This window comes from Staurois parvus, unplaced genomic scaffold (genome assembly GCF_062004578.1).
Source record: "Staurois parvus isolate SC_StPar_1 unplaced genomic scaffold, SC_StPar_1.0 ptg000318l, whole genome shotgun sequence".
Taxonomy (NCBI): Eukaryota; Metazoa; Chordata; class Amphibia; order Anura; family Ranidae; genus Staurois; species Staurois parvus.
In genome coordinates, this window is record NW_028318114.1 from 4,378,041 (window position 1) to 4,403,501 (window position 25,461).

Sequence of the window (25,461 nt, forward strand, 5' to 3'; positions counted from 1 at the left end):
AACGTGTTCCCAAAGGTGAACTCATTCTTTAATTGAACAAGCTGAAGTTAGAAGCTGCTTGGCTACCATGCACAACTGCACCAGATTCTGTGTGCACCAGATTTAGTAAACCTACCCCACTATGTAACATGCATTCCTATTCTCTGAAATATGGCAATCTAAGTTTCTATTTCAGGATGAAAACTGCCTCATGTGGGGTTGAGGCTTTGAAGTATTTTTGTGAACTATATTTTAACCTTTTTTGTGGTACAAAGTTGGAGGCTTTATCTTTATTATTTTTTAAAAGAGTAAACATTCCTATAACTTTTAGATCTGTTGTGGTTGCTGCTTCCGCTACTCAATTCAGACCTGTTAATGCTTGATAAAATATCAAGTCACAACCAAAATAACCGAACATTTTCGGAAGTTGAAATGAGTCAGATTGGAGTGCTGTATTTATGCCAAGTTATGTGTGAAATTAAATGAACATGCAAAATATATGATGAGAGAAAATTGTGCTGTTTTTGTAACACCGCATACAGCTTAACCCTTGCACCGCCTGTCACCTAAAAATCATCACATATGTGATGAAAAAAAAAGTTACGTTAAATGCACACATCAGAGCGCATACGCGGAAACGCCGGAGTGAGGGCAATAGTTCTAGCACAAGACCTCCTCTGTAACACAAAACCGATGACCTATAGGGGCTTTTGAAGTGTTGCCTATAGAAAATATAGGGGACTGAAGTATGTTGCCATTTCATAGGCACACACAAATTTAAGGTTTGGCATGTTTGTTATCTTCTTACTCAGCACAACCTCATCTTTTATATATTACCAAAAATGTGGGTCATTTATTGGGTTTGTTTGCCCTAAAATTCATTTTAGTGTTTTTTTTACGTTTCCTAGACCTTTGCGGTAATAACGTGTGTCATGAAAAAATTGAACTACCACTATTTTATTCTCTAAGGTGTCTGCTTTCAAAAAATATATAATGTTTAATCTTAAAATTATTACCCTCTAGCATTCTATAGAATTTGTATGTTATATCTCTTCTGACAAGGATGTTTGTATTTCCTATCTTTATCAACCCCATCTAGTGGCCATAATGCAGTATCCTACCACTGCCTATAATAAAAAAAAGTTAATTCAGAAGATAAAATAGCCTTAAAAACATGTCTGTGTAGTCTGTACACTCTTATACTTATTTCATGATAAACACTTCCTCTTTACTCCCTCTTACATGGCAGCACAATCAAGGTACCGACATACTCTCCAGAAACTGGAGTGCAAAATCTGGTGTAGCTCTGCACAGAAAACAACCAGCTTATAGGTTTTATTGTGAAAGCTTAAAGTATAAGTTCACCTTTTAGACAAAAATAATAAATGCACATTCTTTTGCAGGTAAAAAAAAATGGGCATTTACTATTTTTGTCTACAGAAGCCTGGAAAGCATTGCACCAGCAATCAGTAGATTGTTGATGCCATCCAGGTCTCCTGCAGACCTTTCAAAATGTCTCCTTGCTGTAAGGGATGTACAAGCAAACAGATATTCTGACAGGAAGCTTCAATGAACTACCACGGCACTCCACAGCGCCGTGGTAGTTAATAGAAAACCACAAGCTGACAGCCGCTAAGGCTGTCGGGACTTACAGTCCATTCATTCATGGAAGTCTGTGAATGAATGATGCAGTCATGTGGGCCTCACTCTCCTTACTATCTGTCGGGGGGGGTGGGGGTGTCAGGTGGCAGCTGCAGCTATGGGACCATGTTACATGTTCCACCCTAAAAACGGGTGGAACATGCAACGTGTTCCCAAAGGTGAACTCATTCTTTAATTGAACAAGCTGAAGTTAGAAGCTGCTTGGCTACCATGCACAACTGCACCAGATTCTGTGTGCACCAGATTTAGTAAACCTACCCCACTATGTAACATGCATTCCTATTCTCTGAAATATGGCAATCTAAGTTTCTATTTCAGGATGAAAACTGCCTCATGTGGGGTTGAGGCTTTGAAGTATTTTTGTGAACTATATTTTAACCTTTTTTGTGGTACAAAGTTGGAGGCTTTATCTTTATTATTTTTTAAAAGAGTAAACATTCCTATAACTTTTAGATCTGTTGTGGTTGCTGCTTCCGCTACTCAATTCAGACCTGTTAATGCTTGATAAAATATCAAGTCACAACCAAAATAACCGAACATTTTCGGAAGTTGAAATGAGTCAGATTGGAGTGCTGTATTTATGCCAAGTTATGTGTGAAATTAAATGAACATGCAAAATATATGATGAGAGAAAATTGTGCTGTTTTTGTAACACCGCATACAGCTTAACCCTTGCACCGCCTGTCACCTAAAAATCATCACATATGTGATGAAAAAAAAAGTTACGTTAAATGCACACATCAGAGCGCATACGCGGAAACGCCGGAGTGAGGGCAATAGTTCTAGCACAAGACCTCCTCTGTAACACAAAACCGATGACCTATAGGGGCTTTTGAAGTGTTGCCTATAGAAAATATAGGGGACTGAAGTATGTTGCCATTTCATAGGCACACACAAATTTAAGGTTTGGCATGTTTGTTATCTTCTTACTCAGCACAACCTCATCTTTTATATATTACCAAAAATGTGGGTCATTTATTGGGTTTGTTTGCCCTAAAATTCATTTTAGTGTTTTTTTTACGTTTCCTAGACCTTTGCGGTAATAACGTGTGTCATGAAAAAATTGAACTACCACTATTTTATTCTCTAAGGTGTCTGCTTTCAAAAAATATATAATGTTTAATCTTAAAATTATTACCCTCTAGCATTCTATAGAATTTGTATGTTATATCTCTTCTGACAAGGATGTTTGTATTTCCTATCTTTATCAACCCCATCTAGTGGCCATAATGCAGTATCCTACCACTGCCTATAATAAAAAAAAGTTAATTCAGAAGATAAAATAGCCTTAAAAACATGTCTGTGTAGTCTGTACACTCTTATACTTATTTCATGATAAACACTTCCTCTTTACTCCCTCTTACATGGCAGCACAATCAAGGTACCGACATACTCTCCAGAAACTGGAGTGCAAAATCTGGTGTAGCTCTGCACAGAAAACAACCAGCTTATAGGTTTTATTGTGAAAGCTTAAAGTATAAGTTCACCTTTTAGACAAAAATAATAAATGCACATAATAATAATTATTAACATAATAATAATAAAAAAAATCTTAAAATTATTTTTTAAATGTGTGCAAAAAATGCAAAACAGCTCTTTCAGTGAAAGGGGTATTTGTGTCTCTGTGTATTAGAAATGTGTGATGTTTTTCCCTATCTCACTGCCAGCAGGATTATTTTTTGTTTTGTTTTTTTTTTTTGCTTTTCTGCATTTGCATTTACATATGTCCCCCATGGCTGTTTTTAGCTCCCTATTAACTATATTTTTCTATTTCCTACTGTAGTAGCCTTCAAGCAGGCCAGATTGCCCAGCCCCCCTAGACTTCAGTAGGGTTCAGATTATAGTTTGCAATTTCTGGATTTTATGATTAATTTGATTAATGTCTCAAGAACTAAACCTAGACCAATACACATATCTCTAGGAAAAAGGAGGTAAAACCAGTGGTGTAGTGTGGGTTTTCAGCGCCCGGGGTAAGGCAAGTAATTTTCTCCCCCTAACTACCCTAACTAAAAAGGCTAGATGTAATGTGTTATAAGCTGGTCGTAAAGTATGAAAATAAAAACCTGTTATAGGGGAAAACTATACCAATTCTCACAAATACCCCTATAGCTCTTCAAAAATCCCCCCCACTCTTCAGAAATTCACCTCCCTCTACAGACTTTTCACAGTTCTCACCTCTTCACAAATCACACACACACACTCAATTCACACTCCTCACAAATCCCCTTTCCCCCCTTTCCCCCCACTCTTCACAGCTCTCACCTCTTTACAAATCCTCCCCCCTCCACTCTAAGAAAGAAAAAGAAAGAAAGAAAGAAAGAAAGAAAGAGAGAGAGGTGAGAGAGATGGGGGAGTGAGAGGGGGGTTGAGAAAGAGTACAGTGAGAGAGAGGGGGGGAGAGAAGGGGGTGAGAGGGGTGAGAGAGAAAAGAAGGAGGTGAGAGGGGGTGAGAGAGAGTGGGGATGAGAAAGGGGGGTGAGAGAGACAGGGAGATGAGGGGAAGTAAGAGAGAGAGAGAGCAGGTAAGAGAGCAAGAGTGGAGGTGAGAGGGGGGGAGAGAGAAAGAGTGAGGTGAAAAAGGGAGAAGGGGGGTGTGAGAGAGAGGGGGATGAGGAGGGTGAGAAAGGGGGGGGAGAAGAAATGAGAGTGAGAGAGAGGGGGATGAGAAAGATGGGGTGAGAGAGAGAAGGAGGGTGGGTATGAGAGGGGGGGGGGTAAAATAGAGCAGGGGCAGAGAGGACGGATGAGAGAGGGAAGGTGGGAAGGGAAGGGGGGTGCATAGGAGAGAGTGGGGGCAAAGAGAGGGGGTTGGGTAGGAGAGATGGGGGTGAGAGAGAGGTGGTGGGTTGTAGAGAGAATAGGTGTGGGTAGGAGGGGGGATGAGAGAGAGAGGGGGTAAGAGAATGTCAGGAATGGACTCACTACTGGTGGTGCTGTGGCTTACTTGCTCTGATTGCAGGAGGTCGATTTAAGCAGGACCAGGCCTGCAATCAGTGCCTTGGTGTTTGTTTCCATGAGCCCCTGTACCTGGTATCCTGTGTTCCTGCATATCTGCCTATCTGATTTGTTGCTGACCCTGCTTTGATCCTGACCTCTGCTGACTTCTCTTTGGATACCCTCATTGGATCTGATCTCCTGTTACTGACCCGGCGAGTGACCCGACTATTCTGTGCCTGCTACCTTGTACCGCACTGTCCCCACCGTTAGCGACCTGACCTGTCTGACCACGCTTCTGCTCAGCCATCCATCCTTCCGTCCTGCACGGACCCATCCGCCTCTTTACGTCAGGCTCTCCTCCAGAATATACCTCTGGCGGATCCCTCTACCACGGGTGGGTGTACTCAGGGGCCGCGACCTGGTCTCTGTCTGCTCCAAGTCCATCCCCACCATCAGGGACCCTGGTGAACAAGCAGACTGGGACTTAGACTCCGCACTCTGGGGAATCCTATTCCGTGGGTTGCTAGAGGTACCGCCAGGCAGTGCATTACAGACCCATATGGCATGCCTGACCATTCCACCTCTCCAGCCCTGACTATGCCTGTGTTCCCACACATTTCTGGTCATACCTGGATCCCTGACAGAGAAGAGGTAAGAAAGAGGGGGGTAAGAGAGCAAGAGGGGCGAGAGGGGAGTGAGAAGGGGCAAGAGGGGTGTGGGAAATGGAGAGGGGGTGATAGAAAGGGGATGAGAGTGAGGAGGGTGGGTAGGAGAGAAAGGGAGTAAGAGAGAGGGAGGTGGGTAGGAGAGGGAGATAGGAGAGAAAGGGGGGTGAGAGAGAGAGAGAGAGAGAGAGAGAGAGGAGTGGGTAGGAGAGAGAGGGGGGTCAGGGGGGTGGGTAGGAGAGGGGATGAGAGAGAATGTTTTGCCTTCTGAAAGCTTGGCTTTGCTAGTTGGTAAGTGGTGCCTCTTATCCTGTGGGTAGCATTTAACAAGAACTACTAATTGTTATTGTTAGCAGTGGTGATGAGTGGGTGCTTGTGGTATGGAAACTGTGCCTTCCTGGGAAACCCACCCTGACCTGCCCCCTCTCTAACACATGAAAGGATCTAGATAACTTCCATTTTGTATTATGTACGCCATTTTAAGTATTAAGTATTAAGTTAGCTTTTTGTAGAGATATTAGAAGTTTAATGAAACTGTTTTTGGTTGTTCAAGGATGTATCAACAGAAGCTAACACGACCCTGACAATGTCTTTGTCTGGCTGTTTTCCCAGAAAGTTAGACAAAACAATTTGTACCAAGAAATGTATATGTTATGTTTCATGTAGTTAGCTCATGATGGAAAGTTACAAGTTACAGTTTTGAAACTCCCCCCTCCCTTATTATTATCTGTAGTCTATATAATCTTATTAATATCTAATAAACTTTGAACATCTCTGAACATAAGCTGCCGTTATTCCCGTGTTCAAGGGGTGTTCCCAGAATTCTGCTGATAAACCAGGAATCTCTTCACAGACCGGGGGTCTCTGAGGGGAAAAGAAAATCATTCCTTTCAGCTGGGGGCTCGTCCGGGATGACCACCCACCTCACTTGGTAAGTAAACCTTTTGTCTTTTTATGACTAAAAGCTCTTTCTTGCCCTGTGTTGAGGGAAGAAGGAGAAGGATGAGAAGAAGGAGAAGGATGAGAAGAAGGAGAAGGAGAAGGATGAGAAGAAGGAGAAGGATGAGAAGAAGGAGAAGGAGAAGGATGAGAAGAAGGAGAAGGATGAGAAGAAGGAGAAGGATGAGAAGAAGGATGAGAAGAAGGAGAAGGATGAGAAGAAGGGTGAGAAGAAGGAGAAGGAGAAGGAGAAGCAGAAGGAGAAGGATGAGAAGAAGGAGAAGGATGAGAAGAATGAGAAGCAGAAGGAGAAGGATGAGAAGAAGGAGAAGGATAAGGATGAGAAGATGGAGAAGGAGAAGGATGAGAAGAAGGATGAGAATAAGGAGAAGGAGAAGGATGAGAAGAAGGAGAAGGAGAAGGATGAGAAGAAGGAGAAGGATGAGAAGAAGGAGAAGGAGAAGGATGAGAAGAAGGAGAAGAAGGAGAAGGATGAGAAGAAGGATGAGAAGAAGGATGAGAAGAAGGAGAAGGATGAGAAGAAGAAGGATGAGAAGAAGGAGAAGGATGAGAAGAAGGAGAAGGATGAGAAGAAGGATGAGAAGAAGGATGAGAAGAAGGATGAGAAGAAGGAGAAGGATGAGAAGAAGGACAGTTCTGTGACAGTTTCTGTCTATTTCTGACAGTTCTGGGACATTCACTCCATACAGCGGTTTCAACCGCTGTATGGAGGGAATGTCATAGAACTGTCAGAAATAGACGATTTCTGACAGTTCTGGGACATTCACTCCATACAGCGGTTGAAACATTGTATCTATTTGTTTCCATAAATGGATCCATTTATGGAAACAAATAGATACAATGTTTCAACCGCTGTATGGAGGGAATGTCCCAGAACTTGGAGGGAATGCCCCAGTTCTGGGACATTCCCTCCATACAGCGGTTTCCGGCAAAAAAGTGTATGTGCAGAGTTCCTCTATTCTGCAGATACACTTAGAGGAGCTCTGCAGATACACTTAGAGGAGCTCTGCACATACACTTTTTGCCGGCTTGGAATTAATCTTATTTTCATCCTACTTCTTCTTCTTCTTCTTCATCCTCATCCTCATCCTCAGAAGAAGAAGAAGAGGATGAGGATGAGGATGAAGAAGAAGAAGAAGAAGAAGAAGTAGGATGAAAATAAGAATAATTCCAAGCCGGCAAAAAGTGTATGTGCAGAGTTCCTCTATTCTGCAGATACACTTAGAGGAGCTCTGCACATACACTTTTTGCCGGCTTGGAATTATTCTTATTTTCATCCTACTTCTTCTTCTTCTTCTTCTTCATCCTCGTCCTCTTCTTCTTCTTCTGAGGATGAGGATGAGGATGAATAAGAAGAAGAAGAAGTAGGATGAAAATAAGATTAATTCCAAGCCGGCAAAAAGTGTATGTGCAGAGCTCCTCTAAGTGTATCTGCAGAGCTCCTCTATGTGTATCTGCAGAATAGAGAAGAAGTAGGATGAAAATAAGATTAATTCCAAGCCGGCAAAAAGTGTATGTGCAGAGCTCCTCTAAGTGTATCTGCAGAGCTCCTCTAAGTGTATCTGCAGAATAGAGGAACTCTGCACATACACTTTTTGCCGGCTTGGAATTATTCTTATTTTCATCCTACTTCTTCTTCTTCTTCTTCTTCATCCTCATCCTCGTCCTCTTCTTCTTCTTCTGAGGATGAGGATGAGGATGAATAAGAAGAAGAAGAAGTAGGATGAAAATAAGATTAATTCCAAGCCGGCAAAAAGTGTATGTGCAGAGCTCCTCTAAGTGTATCTGCAGAGCTCCTCTATGTGTATCTGCAGAATAGAGGAACTCTGCACATACACTTTTTGCCGGCTTGGAATTATTCTTATTTTCATCCTACTTCTTCTTCTTCTTCTTCATCCTCATCCTCGTCCTCTTCTTCTTCTTCTGAGGATGAGGATGAGGATGAAGAAGAAGAAGAAGAAGTAGGATGAAAATAAGATTAATTCCAAGCCGGCAAAAAGTGTATGTGCAGAGCTCCTCTAAGTGTATCTGCAGAGCTCCTCTAAGTGTATCTGCAGAATAGAGGAACTCTGCACATACACTTTTTGCCGGCTTGGAATTATTCTTATTTTCATCCTACTGCTTCTTCTTCTTCTTCCTCATCCTCATCCTCTTCTTCTTCTTCTGAGGATGAGGATGAAGAAGTAGAAGAAGAAGAAGAAGTAGGATGAAAATAAGAATTCCAAACCGGCAAAAAGTGTATGTGCAGAGTTCCTCTATTTCTGACAGTTCTCTGACAGCTTCTTCACATGTACAGCGGTTGAAACATCTGTATCCTAAATGGAAACTAATAGATACAATGTTTCAACCACTTTACATGTGTTCCTTCTGTCAGAGAACTGTCAGAAATAGCGGAGCTCACTGCAGGGACACTTTTGCCGGCTGATCGGGAAATATTCGATTCGCGCACCCGAAGTAGGCAAAATTTCGGACAAACAAGCCTTTCCTTGGTATGAGGGGGACCCACAATGGGACCAAGTTTATATGAAGAAAGGGGGAGAAAACTGGTTAAAATGGTCACCGTATTGGGTTGATAATAGCAAGGGAAAGTTCAATTTGATTTTCTCTTTAAAACAAAAGAGGAAGTTGAAATTGGATACATTAAAAATATGCCAGGAAAAGCATCAATCTGAAAAGACATGCAGACCCAAGATTGGACTGAAAACAGTTCAGACACCAATCCCACCCCCTCCGTATAATATATATCCTTCATTAAGTTGTTTTAAAAATGCTGCTGATGATGATTTTTTGATTAGTTTGGAGATGATTACTCCCCAGCCTAATGCCCCTCCAGTCCCTGTCCCTGTCCCTGCGCCACTTCCCGTCCCGGATCTACAACCAATACAGCCAGGCCGCTCCACTAGACCCAAACAGATCATTAGTATAAAATCACCAGAGGAGGGTAGCCAAGTTCAAGGCATCCTTACAGAGAATAATGACAACGAAGGAGAGTTGGAATACGAAGAACAGGGACAGGTAAATATAATAAAATTACAGAAAAGGATGGTCAGTGGAGAAGAAGTGACACCAGTCATAGAAAGGGCAGAGAGGTGGAGGAATTTAGAATGCAGCTTAGATCCATGGATAAGAAACTAGAGGGAAAAAGAGAAGATGAGGGGGCCGTAGGAGGAAAGGAGTTGGCTATATTGACACTACCTTTTCTCACAGCAGGAGAACTAATTCTAAAAAAACCCCATAGAATTAGAAGATATTAATAAGATTGTTAAACATTGTCCCAAGCCTACAGTATCTCCTGGAGGTACACTTGCTTATTTAAAAAAGGCATGTTTAGGAAGAAATTACACACAGGAAGATATGAGATTGATCATTGATGGTATTCTGGGAAATAATCCAGCTTGGGATTGGATAAATGTAAAAAGCATTAGTCACATAGAACCAAGTAATACACAGGCTACTGCCTATAAACTAAACACCACAGAAGGGAGAGAAACTATGTGGGAGGAGCTTGACACAGAATTAAAAAGGGTTTTCAAGAATAAGGCTTCCCTCCCTATTGCTACAGCATGTAAACAGAAGGTATTTTAGAAGAAACTGTTTCTCCTTACAACACACCTATCAATCCTGTTAAGAAGCCGGATGGCTCTTACAGGTTTGTACAAGATTTGAGGGCCATAAATAATTTGGTGGTTCCATTAGCCCCAATAGTGCCTGACGTGCCATCACTCCTTACCTCCATTCCGTCCGATGCAGAATATTTTACAGTGATTGATTTAACAAATGCATTTTTTTCGGTTCCTGTGGACCACCAGACAAGGGCGCTATTTGTATATATATTCTGAAAATTGCCAGATGAGCTGGTGTAGAATGCTCTAGGGTTTTGTAGATTTGTCTGCAGTCTACTCACTTGCCCTCCAGACCACACTGAGGTCCTGGACCCCTCCCAATGGTTCGGTCCTCATTATATATGTGGATGACCTATTGATTTGTAGTTCAAGTCAGGAGGCCAGTCAGGAGGATAGTTGGTCTCTGTTAGAATGGTTGTCAGGGAATGGTCACAAAGCATCTAAAAAGAAATTGCAATGGTGCCAAAAACAGGTTGAATACCTTGGTTTTATTCTAAGTCATGGTGAGAGGAATGTCAGTTACAAAAGAGCTGCGGCTCTCGTGGGTCTGCCCCGCCCACAAACAAAAAAGGACATGCTAACTTTTCTTGGTATGATTGGTTACTGCCGCCAATGGATACCTGATTGTTCATTCTATGATCACACTCTGAGGTCTGCCACACTTTCAGAATCACCTGACATTCTCACATGGTCAAATGAAATGGTTGATGCCTTTGTGTACCTGAAGAATGCTATGGTAACGGCCCCTGGTCTTGGACTACCTGATTATAAGAAAATGTTTTATCTGTATGCTAGGGAAAATTGTACAACCATGGCGGGGGTCCTGGCTCAGGAACATGGAGGCAAGCTCCGCCCTGTAGCTTTTTTTTCCAAAGTAGTGCCAACTCAGGTTCAGGGCATGCCTGCTTGTCTGAGAGCTGTTGCGTTCTGCGTAATGGTGGTAGAAATGGTTATTTCTTTCACTTTGGGACATGAAACTACCCTACACACCACACACCAAGTGTCCTTACTACTGAAAAACATACACACTCAACACATGTCAGCACAAAGGTTGAGCGGATATGAAGCGATTCTTCTATCTGATCCCAACTTGATTATTAAATATTCTTCAGCAAATTCAGGTCCTACTCCAATTTTGAATGCCCTACTGGGGCTAAAGGGGGAACAGGATGAAGTGGCACCAGAACACAATTGTATAACCCACATACAGCAAGACACTTCCCCTAGGTCCGACATGTCAGCTGTGGCTCTTGATGGGGCCCCAGATGTGTTTGTTGATGGCTCATGTTCTAGGCCAAATGATAGTACTTACCATGCAGGAGATGCCATTGTGCAACTTCCTGACAAAATACTCGAGGCAAAGCCAATTCCATATCAGTCAGCCCAAGCAGCCGAACTGATTGCCCTTACAAGAGCATGTCAATTATTTGCAGGACAGGATGTCAACATTTACACAGACTCCAAGTACGCCCATGGTGCTGTACATGATTTTGGGGTCATTTGGGAGAGAAGAGGATTCATTGCTGCTGATGGCAAAACCATATCTCACTCTTCATTGATATCTGATCTACTCAAAGCCATACAGTTACCAAAAACATTAGCCATTCTACATTGCAGGGCACATACAAATCGCAGAGATCATATTGCCAAAGGAAATGTATTAGCAGATAAGGTAGCAAAGGAAGCTGCATTACAACAGGTGGCCAGTGAACAGATGCCTATGCTCACTTCAGGTGTCACAACTACCCCACATGACCAGATGTATGCAGATTTACAAAAATTTGCCATGTCAAGTGCCCCATTGTTCATTGCACAGTACCACGGTCTAGGACATAGAGGATGGAAAACGACATGTGAAACATTATTGCAGGATTTTTACATTACAGGCTTATCTAGGTTGGTGAAAGAATATGTTTCTAGGTGCATTACATGTATAAGGAACAATCCACAGAACCCAAAGAAATCACAACACCAGCATCTAGTGTACCCAACTACACCTTTCACCCATTTACAAATAGATTTTACCCACATGCCAAAAACAGGACAGAGGCAAGAGTTTTTGTTGGTAATGGTGGATATGTTCAGCAGATGGGTGGAAGCATTTGTCACTAATAAAGAAGATGCACAAACTGTAGTCAGAATTCTCACACAGGAGATAATACCCAGATGGGGATGTCCGCTGCAGATAAATTCTGATAACGGACCAGCTTTTGTGGCCAAGGTATGTCAAGATTTGGTAAAAGTACTTAAGATAGATTGGAAGTTTCATATTCCCTATCATCCTCAAAGTTGGGGTATAGTAGAAAGTATGAACAGGACAATTAAGGATAAGTTGAGGAAGGCCACTGGAGGAACCTATACCCACTGGAAGAAGATGTTACCTGCAATTCTAGCAGAGGTAAGAATGACACCTAATAAGACTACAGGGTTATCTCCTTTTGAAATATTAATGGGAAGACCGTTCCCCACTCCTTGGGCTAGACAGCCACTTATGTTAGAAAGAGGGGACCTTGACCTGGTACAACAAGAATATGTGAGAAAATTGATTCAGAGTTTAGATAAGGTTGAAAGAAATGTTGCTCGCACTTTTTCTTTATCTTTTCAGGAACCAACACACCTTTTCCAAGTGGGAGATGTCGTAGTGGTCCGCCAACTCGCTAAAGACAAGAAGCAAGGCTACCCCTTTGGACCACCTACTACGGTGATAGCGGTTACCAGAACGGCTGTTCTGGTGGAGAATTCCCAGTCCTGGATCCATGCTAGTCGAGTGAAGAAGGTGAACCAAACACCTGAGAAATACGAAACGGAAAAAGGAGGTGAAGGACAAGTAGAAAATCCTCGAAGAGCGGGTGAAGTCGGTGAGAAAGACCCTGAAGATGACATTCCTTACTGCCCCTCATGGTGCTTTGAAACTCTGGGTCCTATTGGGCACACTGACTGTGCTCTTTTTCCTGCCAGTATGGATCCTAACTAACTGTATTTATCACCCTGAGGACTTGGGCCTAATAAAAGGTATCTGTGGTCAAGGACTAGTTTTAAATGAGACCCAGATAACCAAAAGTGAAAGAAAGTCAAAAAGAAAGTTTTGAAGACAACAATCCTTTTTCAGAAAAAATGTTGATGGTGCAGTTTAAATATGCTTATGCTCAAAAGTCAGGTTATGATAAATGTTGGATCTATAGTAAGTTACATCCTAGCACATATGAAATTCCTCTTCTGGCCGCTCCAGTCAAAATATTTTTGTTAATAAAAGGGAATGTAAGTATTGGTTTGACCAATATTACTTCTAATGCCACCATATCTTTTCCAACTCTGGAAGTCACTCAACTCCCCGATTGGTGTTTTAGACTGGGGAATACTTCTCACAAGGGAAGGGGAATGTGCTCTCAGTCCATATTAAACATATCTGATCCTGGAAGGAGGGATGGAACTTCTGTGAAACTCTGGCAAGTAAATGGTAAAACCCTGAATGAAAGTTTAGAAGGGATACAAGATAATGTGGGGAAAACTATGTTTGGAAAACTTCTTTTTTATTTTACACTTGTTGTCACCCCTGAATTTTGCTCTGCAATACAAAAATTGCCGATCTCCTTGGGAAACAATACCTATATCTGTTACCCTTGGATACCGAGTAATGTCCAGGGCTGGTGCTATGTAGCCCAATTAGTGCCAATTATGGCAGCTATAGACCAAAAGGAACACCAGGTAAAAGCCAGTACATACCCAAAACACCAACTAACTCTGAGACAGAGAAGGGAAACCAAACAAGAAAAGGTAGATCTATTCTCTACAGGGGATAAGGTTTGGTCATGGTTTCCTACTTACACGGGATGGTGAATAACACTTATGAACAAAATAAATAATTACACAAACATTATTGATGACATACTGGAGAGGAACTCTAAGGACATAGGGTTGCTAAATACTGAGACCAGAGCTATTAGAAAACAGCTGGAGATGCAAGAATTAGCTATTGAAAGTATGAGTGCTGCTCTGACAGGTTTGTGTGAGATGACAGAGGATTATGAATGTTGTACTTGGATATATAATACCACAATGACTGTTCCAGATTATTATGAAATAATAAAGCAACACAGGGAACAGGTAGATGGTTTGATGGAAGAAGCTAGAGCTATAGGAAAAGATGGATGGACTCCTTTTGATTGGTTAGGATCAGGATTTGGTTCCATCTTTTCATGGATGAAAGGTATCGCTGTAAGCATAGTCATGATATTGTTTTTTGTTTTATCTTTATATCTATGTTTTAAATGCTCATTATATTGCATTGCTAGAGCTACCAAGCCGCAAAATACAAATGAAGGTTATCTGGCTATGTAAAGAATTGAGATCATGTTCATGATCTCAGAGGGGATTGAAAGGATCTAGATAACTTCCATTTTGTATTATGTACGCCATTTTAAGTATTAAGTATTAAGTTAGCTTTTTGTAGAGATATTAGAAGTTTAATGAAACTGTTTTTGGTTGTTCAAGGATGTATCAACAGAAGCTAACACGACCCTGACAATGTCTTTGTCTGGCTGTTTTCCCAGAAAGTTAGCCAAAACAATTTGTACCAAGAAATGTATATGTTATGTTTCATGTAGTTAGCTCATGATGGAAAGTTACAAGTTACAGTTTTGAAACTCGCTCCCCCCTCCCTTATTATTATCTGTAGTCTATATAATCTTATTAATGTCTAATAAACTTTGAACATCTCTGAACATAAGCTGCCGTTATTCCCGTGTTCAAGGGGTGTTCCCAGAATTCTGCTGATAAACCAGGAATCTCTCCACAGACCGGGGGTCTCTGAGGGGAAAAGAAAATCATTCCTTTCAACACATGCCCCGCCCCACAACCCATGATTCACCCCACATTCCATGTACACAGATTACACTGAAGGCTGGAGGTGGAGACAGTGATGCGTTGTATGTTGCCACACACTGGCAGTTTAGCCATGCCCTCGGGCAGTGCGGGTTTTCTGTTGTCAGTGTGCTGGCGACTCTGCTGCTGCGGTGTGTTGGGGATGAGGTCTGTGCTGAGGGACAGGTGGGGATGTATGGCTTCAGTAGGTCTGCACCCCTCTAAATGTTGTGCCCGGGGTGACTGCACTGGCTGCCCCCCTATGCTACGCCTCTGGGTAAATCATCGGTGTGATCATACAATTATAAAATTATTTGCAATCTCATTTTGAAGTTGCCTCTGTGGCTCAGCCAAGATCTAATGAAGATTATCAGGTAAAATTCATATATCTATAACACTTGTATATCATCTTAAGTAATTGTGTTTTTTCATATATTGTCATTATTTTATATATATATATATATATATATATATATATATATATATATATAAGCTTGTTATTTAACTTGAAGACTGTTAGGTTTAAATTCTATTTATTTATAATTTGTTATATAATGTTTTATGTTTTTTATGTTAAATATCAGCAATCTGGAAACAAACATATTTACCTATAGAAATAACTATTCACCAAGCACAACAATAATAAATATTATTAAAGTAAAATTATGTAAATATCCATTTTGAGCATTTCTGCCCATTGCTGTGCTAAGTTCAAACATTTTTTCACCTCCATGCTTTGTTAATCTTTTTCAATAAAGGAACATTTTTCACTCCAGGCAGAGAAGCTTTAAAAGAAAAAGCAAAGATCAAAAAAAGAAGACAATGTTTCCACACTTGCACAGCTTCTCATAAAACACCATTCCACCTTTCTAATCCTTAGACCAGCAGGGTGCCAGATGAAAACTATTTCCTTCTAACAAACCTCTGGACTAAGGAGAATCTTCTTTTTATTATTATCCGTAGAGGAAATAAAGATATAGCTTCATTCATTTACAGTTAAGACAGATATAGGGTTAACTTCATTTTTTCCTTGTGAATGGCTGTAAAGGTGCTTCCTAAAATAAGCCAAGCAGCAATGATAGAGAAGATATCTCTGACATTTTCATTCCTTACAGACAGTATTGCATCTGTTACTTAAAGAAGAATATAGGGAGAAAAATAGGATTTTAGAATAAAGCTGCCCATATTATTATCCATATGGTTACATCTACATAACTGTGACTGTCAGTTTACCACAGCCTTGTGAATAAAGGTAAATGTAAATTTTAGTTTATAGCAATTTCTGGAAAGTTAAATAATCTAGAGATTTCTTATATCCCTCCAGTTTTTATCCATGCAGGAGTTCCCAAGATTGCACATTTACCTTGCCTTTTGGATTCTACATGTAATGCATATCGTGGAGAAGCAGAAGGCAGAGTGCACTTACCCCTACTAAGGCAGAAAAAGTGACTCTTTAAGTATATTTGAAGGCATTTGATTATAATATGGCTATAGAAAAATGTTTTTTTTCTTGCTGGATTCCAAATTACAGAAAAAATCAGAGCTGTATTGCTTAGTACAGTGTTGTCAAAGATACCTTGTAAACAAGCTAACAGGAGCAGAGATCAAATGATTGCCTCATCAATGTGCTGCTGTTCCTTCACTATCCAGCCCTTGACCAAACTGTATTGTTTAACTTCAGTGTAGTCTTTAAAGTGGCACAAAACTACTAGGTCAGATATGCTGTGTTGAAGGGGTCAATGGATCAGAAGACTGGCTAAATAAAATTAAAATCTTTTAGCAACTGTGAATTAAGATGTCTGACTGCTGTTCAGCTTCTAGTTAAAATGAAAGCCTATTTCTGCATGTGTTCCTGTATGGAACCTTAAAGTGGTTCTAAAGGTTCAGATTTTTGCTGTTTGCTCTGGGGGCATGACGGTGTGCTCATTCCCAAGCCGCCTCTGTGTGTCTATAGGAGACACAGAGCATGGTTCAGTCCTGCCCCTCGCCTCCTCCACACTGGCCATGATTGACAGCAGCTTAGCTGATGAGGTGGGAGAGACCCGGAAGAGCCCAGGCTCCCATGCACATCGCTAGATCAGGACCATGATCAGGTTCGGGTAAGTATTGGGGGGAGCTGCAGGGGAAGCTGCACACCGTAGGTTTTTTTTACCTTCGTGCATAGCATGCATGAAGGTAAAAAACTTTCAGACTTCAGAACCAAGCTGGTCCAAATGTACTAATTACTTTACTAACAGTTGCAGTAGATTGGAGTTCAGTTGCAGCAGCTGGGAGCTCTACAATATCATGTATGTAGCCTTACATACATAGTATGCAACCTTAACTACATACAGTATATAGCATTGTGTTCTGGCAGTGGGATAAGAACTTCCCGTCCCACTCCAAGAACAAAATCAAGTTGGGCTGAGCACTGTTCAGCCATTTAGAGGAAGCTTTGTAATTCTATAAATTAATAAAAGCTTCCTCTGATTAGCTGAGGCAGAGAGGGGGGCTGATGGTGTCACAAACTGCACCACAACCAATCAGAAGAAGCTTTGTATTAATTCATAAAATACAAGTCATCCTCTTAATGGCTGGGCAGTTCTTAGTCCAACTTGATTCTGTTCCAGGAGAGGGACAGGAAGTTTGGATCCTCAGGGTTAGGGTTGGGGGTGCATCGTGCTGCCAAAAAACAAGACTTTATACTGTATGTAGCTGAGGCACAAATTATTTCAAACTTTAGACCTTTTGGTCCTTTTTAAGATGTACATCTTTAAAAACTAATTTGTATTTTTTATAAAACCATTGTAGTGGAGTTTTGGTGCCTTAAAGACCCATTCCACATGCCTTTTAATTTGTGTCAATTGTTAAGGATGAAGTAAATTTACATTTGGTCTGGTGAAGGCAAGAAGAAAGTTGATACATCATTTTATTATTTGTTTTACTGTATATAATTTATCAGAGATGAATATTTTACAATAATGAGATTACACTATGCATGGTAAAATCATATTTTACCCTTAACCCACCTCTGTGAGGTGTTACCGAACCAAACAGCACATATGCAACCACAATAAAATACTTACTGTCCTCTTGAGGTATGAACTAGCAGAGTGATTAGTGTAGACGTGGCTGGGCATATGCAGTTTAGTGCAAGCATTGCATATTTAAATTCTTCTTCACATACAACATGATCTGCAAAATAAAAAAAAAATACATCCATGTGTTAATGGTAGTCTAAATTACAGCTCCAACCAAAATTTATTCTTGGGGCTGCTTAGGCCTTATGTACAGTATTTTACATGTTATTACTGCATTTGTAATAATGTATCATAGAATTAGAACGTTAATTTGAACAGTATTAATGATCCTGTACTAAGCTAAGCTTTGTGGAGGCTGAGTGATAAGCATAGTCTGCATTGTATGTTGTTCTGAAAAAAAAAACACATTTCTTTCATTTTGCTAAAATACATCTAAATCTATGTACACATTTTTGTATTAAAAAGGAGTCAACGTAATGTATTGTGTCTTATTTATGTGCCATACCAATCGTACCCAAAGATCTAAGGAGTGCAGGAGAGCACCATTAACATAGTATCGTATTCTATAAAGGCCCTTAAATGTGATAACATAGAACAGAATCCACCTTGCACTGGTCGAACTTTAGCAGTATGATTTGTAATTTGTTGTTAAGGGTTACTGTACTTAAAACAAAACAAATGTTACCTGGACACCATAAGCACTTGTCAAGTGCATGTGGCAATCTTGCACAGCATGGCTAACTTCCCTACAATGGACTCCTACAACAATGCAAGGTCTGTTCTCACCATTGTTACCATTTTCAGGGTTCTTTGTTCCATCCTGACATCTCCTTTTTGTGGTCTTTGGATGAAACTCCCACATATGCACACAGGTTTACAAAGTCATAAAAAGTCTCTTCTACCAAAAGACCTTTTGAGACTTCAATTGGACTTTAAATGTTCCTTCAAATCTAAGACAAAACCGGGTTGGTTGCTATTAACACAACTCTACTTTTCTGCTGATTTTAACACATGAAAGGACAGACACATGAGCTGATCTCTTGTTTGTGGTTACCTGTAGAAATGGCTTATTTTCACATTAACATTTATTAAACTAAAGTATTTAACAGTTAGCAAGCATACATACAGAGGTGTATGTCATTTAGGTAAGTACAGCATGTAGTATTTATAATATGCTGTCTACATCACAGTTATGAAATAAGCACAACTAATGTAAATCATAAGACCATGTACTTTACAGTATCTATTAGATATGATAATATCCATATGTTTACAATCATATCTGTTTCAAATTGTAAGGTTACTGAAAAAATTGGGTGTCAGCAAAATAGTATCTCAATCAGATTGTTTATACAGCCTAATGGCTACAACTGTCATATCGTTATGATAGGGTGTCTGATCACCATGATAGTGTATGAGTGATAAGAGCTATACATTTCTCTAGACCAATAATACTAGACTAATGAAAACCATACATAAACAGAGAGTGAGATATGTTCCCTCAGTTTTGATTCAGCTTCTCTAGCCTTTAAGTCTAGCGTAAATATCAGAAAAGGTGAATAAGAACCATTCTTTCCAAAACCGTGACATTATCGGAAGCCATGGCTACAGTTTTTCCATTTCATATAGCAGATCCACTTTTTGTATCCATTCCTTGACAGTAGGGGATGAGGTCAACTTCCAATGTAAAGGAATCAGAGATTTGGCCATGTTAAGTAGATGTATAGTCAAGGATCTTTTATATTTATTTAGAGAAGCAGGGGAGATATGTAGTAAGCAACATTCAGAAGTAAGTTCTAAGGTTGTGCCTGTAAACTGAATGATCAATTGTTTTACTGAGTTCCAATACGGTAGTAGTTTAGGCACTGACACCAAATGTGTACAAAGGTACCTACAGCATTCTCACATCTCCAGCAAAAATTAGAAGCCTGAGGAAACCATTTTTGTATCTTAACCAGGGTGGTGTACCATTGTGTCAATATTTTATATATCAATTCTTGTGTTTTGGTACTTATTGAACACTTATATGCTAGGATACAGGCTTTTTCCCACTGGTCATCTGATATTTCCATTTCTAAAGATGATTCCCACTTAATTTAAAATTTTGCAGGGCAGGGTGTTTTTCATTGCCAAAGCCAAGAATGGGAAAAGGAGGTTGGTTTTTCCACTTTATGGCATTTAGTGCATAGGGATTCTATCTAAAAAAATCTGAATTATGTGCAAGTTAGCGGTCCTGGTGCAAAAAAGGTAGAATCTGTTTTTGATATTGTGTGAAGAGTTTCAAAAGTGGCACCTATCAAAGGGTGTTTTTTTATTGATGTAGGTATGGTGGACCATGGTAACCATGGAGAAAATTTTAGAGGAAATGGAGCAGAGCTAGCCTCCAAATCTATCCAACCCTTATGACCAGAGTGGCAGTGCCAATCTAGCACTCTTGTGAGATGTGTGGCATAGTAGTACATCTTGAAGTCTAGCAGACCTATTCCACATTTTGCTTTTGGTGTTGTAATCAAGTGGAAGCCTTCTCTAGGTTTTTTGCAAGCCCATAAAAACTGAATTTGAAGTGATTGAAGACGTTTGAAGAAGCTGTTTGGGATCTTTATCGGTAAAGCATGCATTATATACAAAACCTTGGGAAGGATGAACATTTTCAAAATAGCCTCCCTGCCAAACCATGAGAAAAATCTGGTATTCCAAGTTTTAAGTTCATGTTCAATTGAGGTGAGCAGGGGGACAAAATTATGTGCAAAAAGTGATGAGATATTAGGTGTGAGCCAGATTCCTAAATATTTTAGAGCTTGAGGAACCCACTTAAAAGGAAAATTTTGTTGTGCTATAGCAACTATCTCTGAACAGTAACGTGAGATTGAATGCTTCTGATTTGTTATAATTAATTTTCATGTTAGAGAGGTATCCAAAAGTGGAGAACTCTTAGATTAAATTAGGGATTGAAGTATGAGGCTGTGTAATGAAGAAGAGTAGATCATCCACGTATGCAGCTATTATAAACTCCCATCTAATTATACGAAATCCGACGGGTGCCGTTATTTATGTGAATTATATTAGAGAGTACATTATTAACTTAAATTTTTGCATTAGGACTTCCATAGAGTGTTTTAATCCATGAAAGCATGTTTGACTGCAAGCCAATATGTTTACATGTCGCCCACATATAATCCCATGCCACCCTATCGAAGGCCTTCTCCGCATCTGTGGATAGGAGAAGTCCCTCTATTCTATAGTGTTTAGCCAAGTGTATTTAGCCAACTGTAATAAACGTAGAGCTTTAACAACATTGTCCCTGGTCTCCCTGCTGGGCATAAAACCAGACTGCTCAGGTCCCATGACGTGAACAAGGAAAGGTCTAAGTCTATTAGCGAGTATCTTTGACAAGGGTTTTAAATCTGAATTTAGTAAAGATATGGGTCTATAGTTTGCACAGTCTGAATAATCTTTGCCCTGTTTTGGGAGAACAGTGATATGTGCAGTGAGGAATGAATTAGAAATGGTCTTTAAGAATGTCAGCATATGTCTTATAATAAATAGCCGTGAACCTGTCCGGGTCAGGGCTTTTCCCGGGTTTAAGATCTCTAATAGCTAGTAAAAGATCTTCTTCTCCAATTGGTCTCTCGAGATCAGCGATAACTTACTCCTCTCTAAATATTTCCCTATAGCTTTCCTCCTATCCTCTGGGATTCCTGGAGGCTAGTGCTGAGTGGGTATAGTATGTGTGAAATTGAGAAGCAATTTTCTCAGATTGAATTCTAGTTTACCTTCTATATTTTTGATTTAGAAGATATTGTTAGCTGTGGTTGCCTCTTTCAAAGCTCTGGCTAGGAATTTGCCGCTTTTATCTCCCTGCTCATAGTAGATTTTCTTTTTTTAAAAAAGTATCCTTTTTGCTTTAACGTCTAATAAGGCATTACGGGCTTCTAAGAGCTCACAGCTAACCCTACAGGCCTTAAAGTGTTTATTCAGCTGTTCTAATGATGCTATTTTTTGAGAAAGTGTCATAAATGTTGTTTCATATTCCTTTTTGTGTTTAGAGCCAAGTTTTATAAGTTCCCCTCTTATCACACATTTATGTGTTTCCCACGTAACTAGTGGAGTGGTTTCCCTTCTGGAGTTGAGTTAAAAAGATGTTTTAATCTGTTTGGCTATATAGTGACTGGAAGTGCTATTTGTTATTAAGGAAGAATTGAGTCTCCAGTTGAAAGGTTTGGATGAAGCTATATCTATTGTCATCGCAATGGGTGCGTGGTCAGAAATTGACTGAATACCAATAACAGTTTGTTTGAGAAAAGTTAGATCTCTCTGGGATATGAATAGATAGTGTATTCTAGAATATTTATTATATGGTATTGAGTGAAAAGTGTAATCTTTACCCGTATGGAACAATGTTCTCCAAGTGTCGACTAGAAGTAGGGATTGTAAAAGAGATTTAATCCTTTTAAGAATTTTGTATGTGACATACGATTTCCCATGGATGTGTTCAATAATGGGTTCATCAGGATGTTAAAGTCGTTACCTACTATCAGGCAGCCTGAAGCAAAATCTTTCAGTTCTTGAACTATTTTATTGCAAAAGGTGATATGGGCCGTATTTGGGAAATACATGTTTGCAAGGGTTAAGGGTTGACTAGTGTAGGTGCCTTTTAAGAACAGGTATCACCCATCAGGGTCAGCTAATTGTTGTTGCAAGATAAATGAGCCTGTTTGCTCACTAAAATAGATACTTCTTTTGATTTTGAAAGTGGACTAGGGTGTGGTATTCTGAGGTAAAGAATGTATCAGTCAAACAAGGAATTTTCGAGTTTTTAAAATGGGTTTCTTGTAAAAATACAAATAGTGGGTGAGACTTTTTGAGTTGTCTCAGAACAGATATTCTTTTTTCAGGAATGTTTAAACCCTGTACATTGTGGGAAATCACAGTTGGTTTGGAACCTTAATGCTGGTAGGCCATCTTTATGAAACAAAGGGAAGAATCTTTGTAGGATGTGATGGATTTAAATGGGATAGGAGCTCTCTATATTTGAGATTGTAACTAGAGAAATCGGCCGTGTAGGAGTTTAGGATATCAAAAATTATTTAATACCTTAAGATATCTACAGTATGTACCTGAAATAGTAAGAAACCGGGATACACAAATTTGATGATGAAAGATTTAAGATTACTTGTGGGAAGTCATGGCGGGAGGAGCATTTGAAAAGGTGGGTTGAACGGAATTAAGTGTGATGTATGACGGAGATAATAAGGATCTAAGCTTCAGAAAAGTAAAAAACATAAATGGTATATCTGTGCTCTGGTACCCCATTGTCTAATGGAGCTGCGGTGTATAAAACGGTCTAACCATAACAAGACTTATTTCGTTGTTCATTTCTAAGAAGAAAGGTAAGTGGTGCAAAATCGAGTGAACTTTCTGTTTAACAGTACCAGTGAACCGATCAGTGTAACAGATTTCTAGCGTCTGAGCCTGACTTATTATTGAGCCTACAAAATCTTGCAATGTCACCTCCAGGACTAGGACATCTGAAATCTCGTGCCACCAAGGAAAAGCAGTATTATCCGACCCATAATTGCAGCTTAACAACAACATTCAATAGAAACAATAAAATGCTTATCAATAGCGGGGAAGAAAAAAACACCGATTACTTTGGCAGCATCTGTCCCCACCACCATTTAACATGTACATATACCGTGAGAAAAAAACAAAACACCCAGGTAGTGAGTTCAAAGATAATTCCGTAATGTCTGTGAAGATGTATCACATGAAAGTGATCTAGATGTGAGCACATAATAAAATGAGAAAGTGTCTGTCTGGGCCATCACGATATAGATTAACAGGTCTCTAGTGAGATGGTACATCCAGTTGGTGAATCTGAGAGTATCAAACTTGTTAACAGCTGACCTTTCATCTGTTCAGGTGTGCAAATGCCCTCTAGGAGTCTTGCTACGGGATAGCGGCGTATCTGACTGAGCCAGGTCTGCCCTTCTTGGCGGTACGGTTATCTGGGGTAGAGAACGGTGATTTTTGAGGGCTGCGAACTTGTGGAGGAAATCTAAATTTCTGACACCATTCAGGCAGCTCAGGTTGTTGTATTTGTAGTGCATCACAGAAATCTGAAAGATCATCAGGAGTGCGTAACAAGAGTTGTTTGCCTTGGAATGTAACTCATAAGGCAAATGGAAATCACCATCTATACATTAGGCCCTTCTTGAAGATTTTTTCCAGTAAAGGCCGTAGGGCTCTTCTATTTTTAAGCATAATGGGCAATAAATCCTGATATAGAGAAATTGAGCCACCATTAAAGGTTATCACATCATTTTGCCTTGCTTTCTGCAGTATCTCTTCTTTTAGTTGAAAGCTTTGAAGGCAGCAGATGATATCTCTAGAAGGAATCATATCAGCTCTCAATGCTCTATGTGCTCTCACAAACTCAATTTCAGCTTCTGCAGGTTTTTCAAGACTATGATTAAATACCTTCTGAAGTGCAAGGGAAATTTGATCTGGCAAAATAGTTTCAGGTATTCCTCTCACTCTGATATTGTTTTGTCTGCCTCTGTTGTCGAGATCCTATAAGTGTCTATTCATCTCAATAAGGTGTTTACAGTAGTGTGACAGTTGGTAACAAGGTCTAGTGTGTGAATGGCTTTATCCCTCCGTTTCCATGCATTTTCCATGGCAATCATTTGTTCAGTAAGAACTAAAATGTCTACTTTCAGATCTGTGATCATGGTTGACAATGTATTTTTAATATCGGCCGCAATAGCTGTCATGTCAGAGTAGTTCAGTGGCTGCTCTGTAAGGGTAGTATCTCTCACCCCATCCTCCCAAGCCATCTGCGAGTCCTCGCTGTAATCTTCATCTTGGCGGGCTGGCGGCATCTTGCTGTAGGCCATGCTGCTCCTGGCCGAGGACTGTGAACATCTCTGAGATATCCCTCATGGGAGCTGGATTGATGGAGACTGAATGGTGGGAGCGGTGCTGTGAAGTTTGCCATGCAAGTTTCCCCATACTGCGGCTCTCAGGGGACCAGAGTAAGGCAGATGAAGCCAGTGAGATCCCGAAGCTCTTCAATCTGCAGCCATTTTCATTGGTCTCCAAGCCATGCCACCCCAGGCATTTTATCAATTATATTCTTGTATTGTTTGTTCCACACATTAACAAAATAGATATATCAAAACTCTTTCTTTTAGGTTTACATATACTGTATGTTGCCTGAATTTGAATTACTATAATTAGTGTGTGTGTTAACTCACATTATTTTAGTGACTCTAACTTACATAGATTCAGCATGACAAAAAGATAACAGATTGCATTCTGTAAAGGATAACAGATTCTATCCTATACAAAATAATGTAAAGGTAGACCAGGCTTCTACATTGCTGAAGCACATTCAGCCAACATTGTTTCATTTTTTATATAACTATGGCATAGGTCTCTCTCACTCCAGATTTATACTGAATGACTTGCTAAATGACTGAAAGCTTTAAAAATATCTTTCAAGAAATAATTAATGGCAGATAAGTATAGAGCCTCCTTCACATCATTTCATTCTGTAGCCTTGCATTGCATTAGTGTGTTTTGTGTTAAGGACCCACTTGTTTGAATAGGCTGCGCCAGGCCAGAAATAGTAAAAAAAAATGTACCTGCATGTATCACACAAAGCGCGCTTGATGTGATTTTAGTTCCATATGGTATGCACATTAAATTGGTTACAGTGGTAAATAACCCCAACATTGGCTGATAAAATCA

At 40.0% G+C, this 25,461-nt stretch overlaps 1 protein-coding gene across 2 annotated transcripts in view; it reads right to left on the reverse strand.

The window, feature by feature from the left end:
- The window catches only part of LOC149457498 (potassium channel subfamily T member 2), a 1,188,731-nt gene that overhangs the window by 464,775 nt on the left and 698,495 nt on the right, over window positions 1-25,461 (reverse strand). For both annotated transcript variants that reach the window (XM_089683639.1, XM_089683638.1), the window contains exon 14: window positions 17,752-17,860. In XM_089683639.1, coding sequence (XP_089539765.1) covers window positions 17,752-17,860 — 109 coding nt within the window. The remainder of the gene's footprint in view (window positions 1-17,751; window positions 17,861-25,461) is intronic.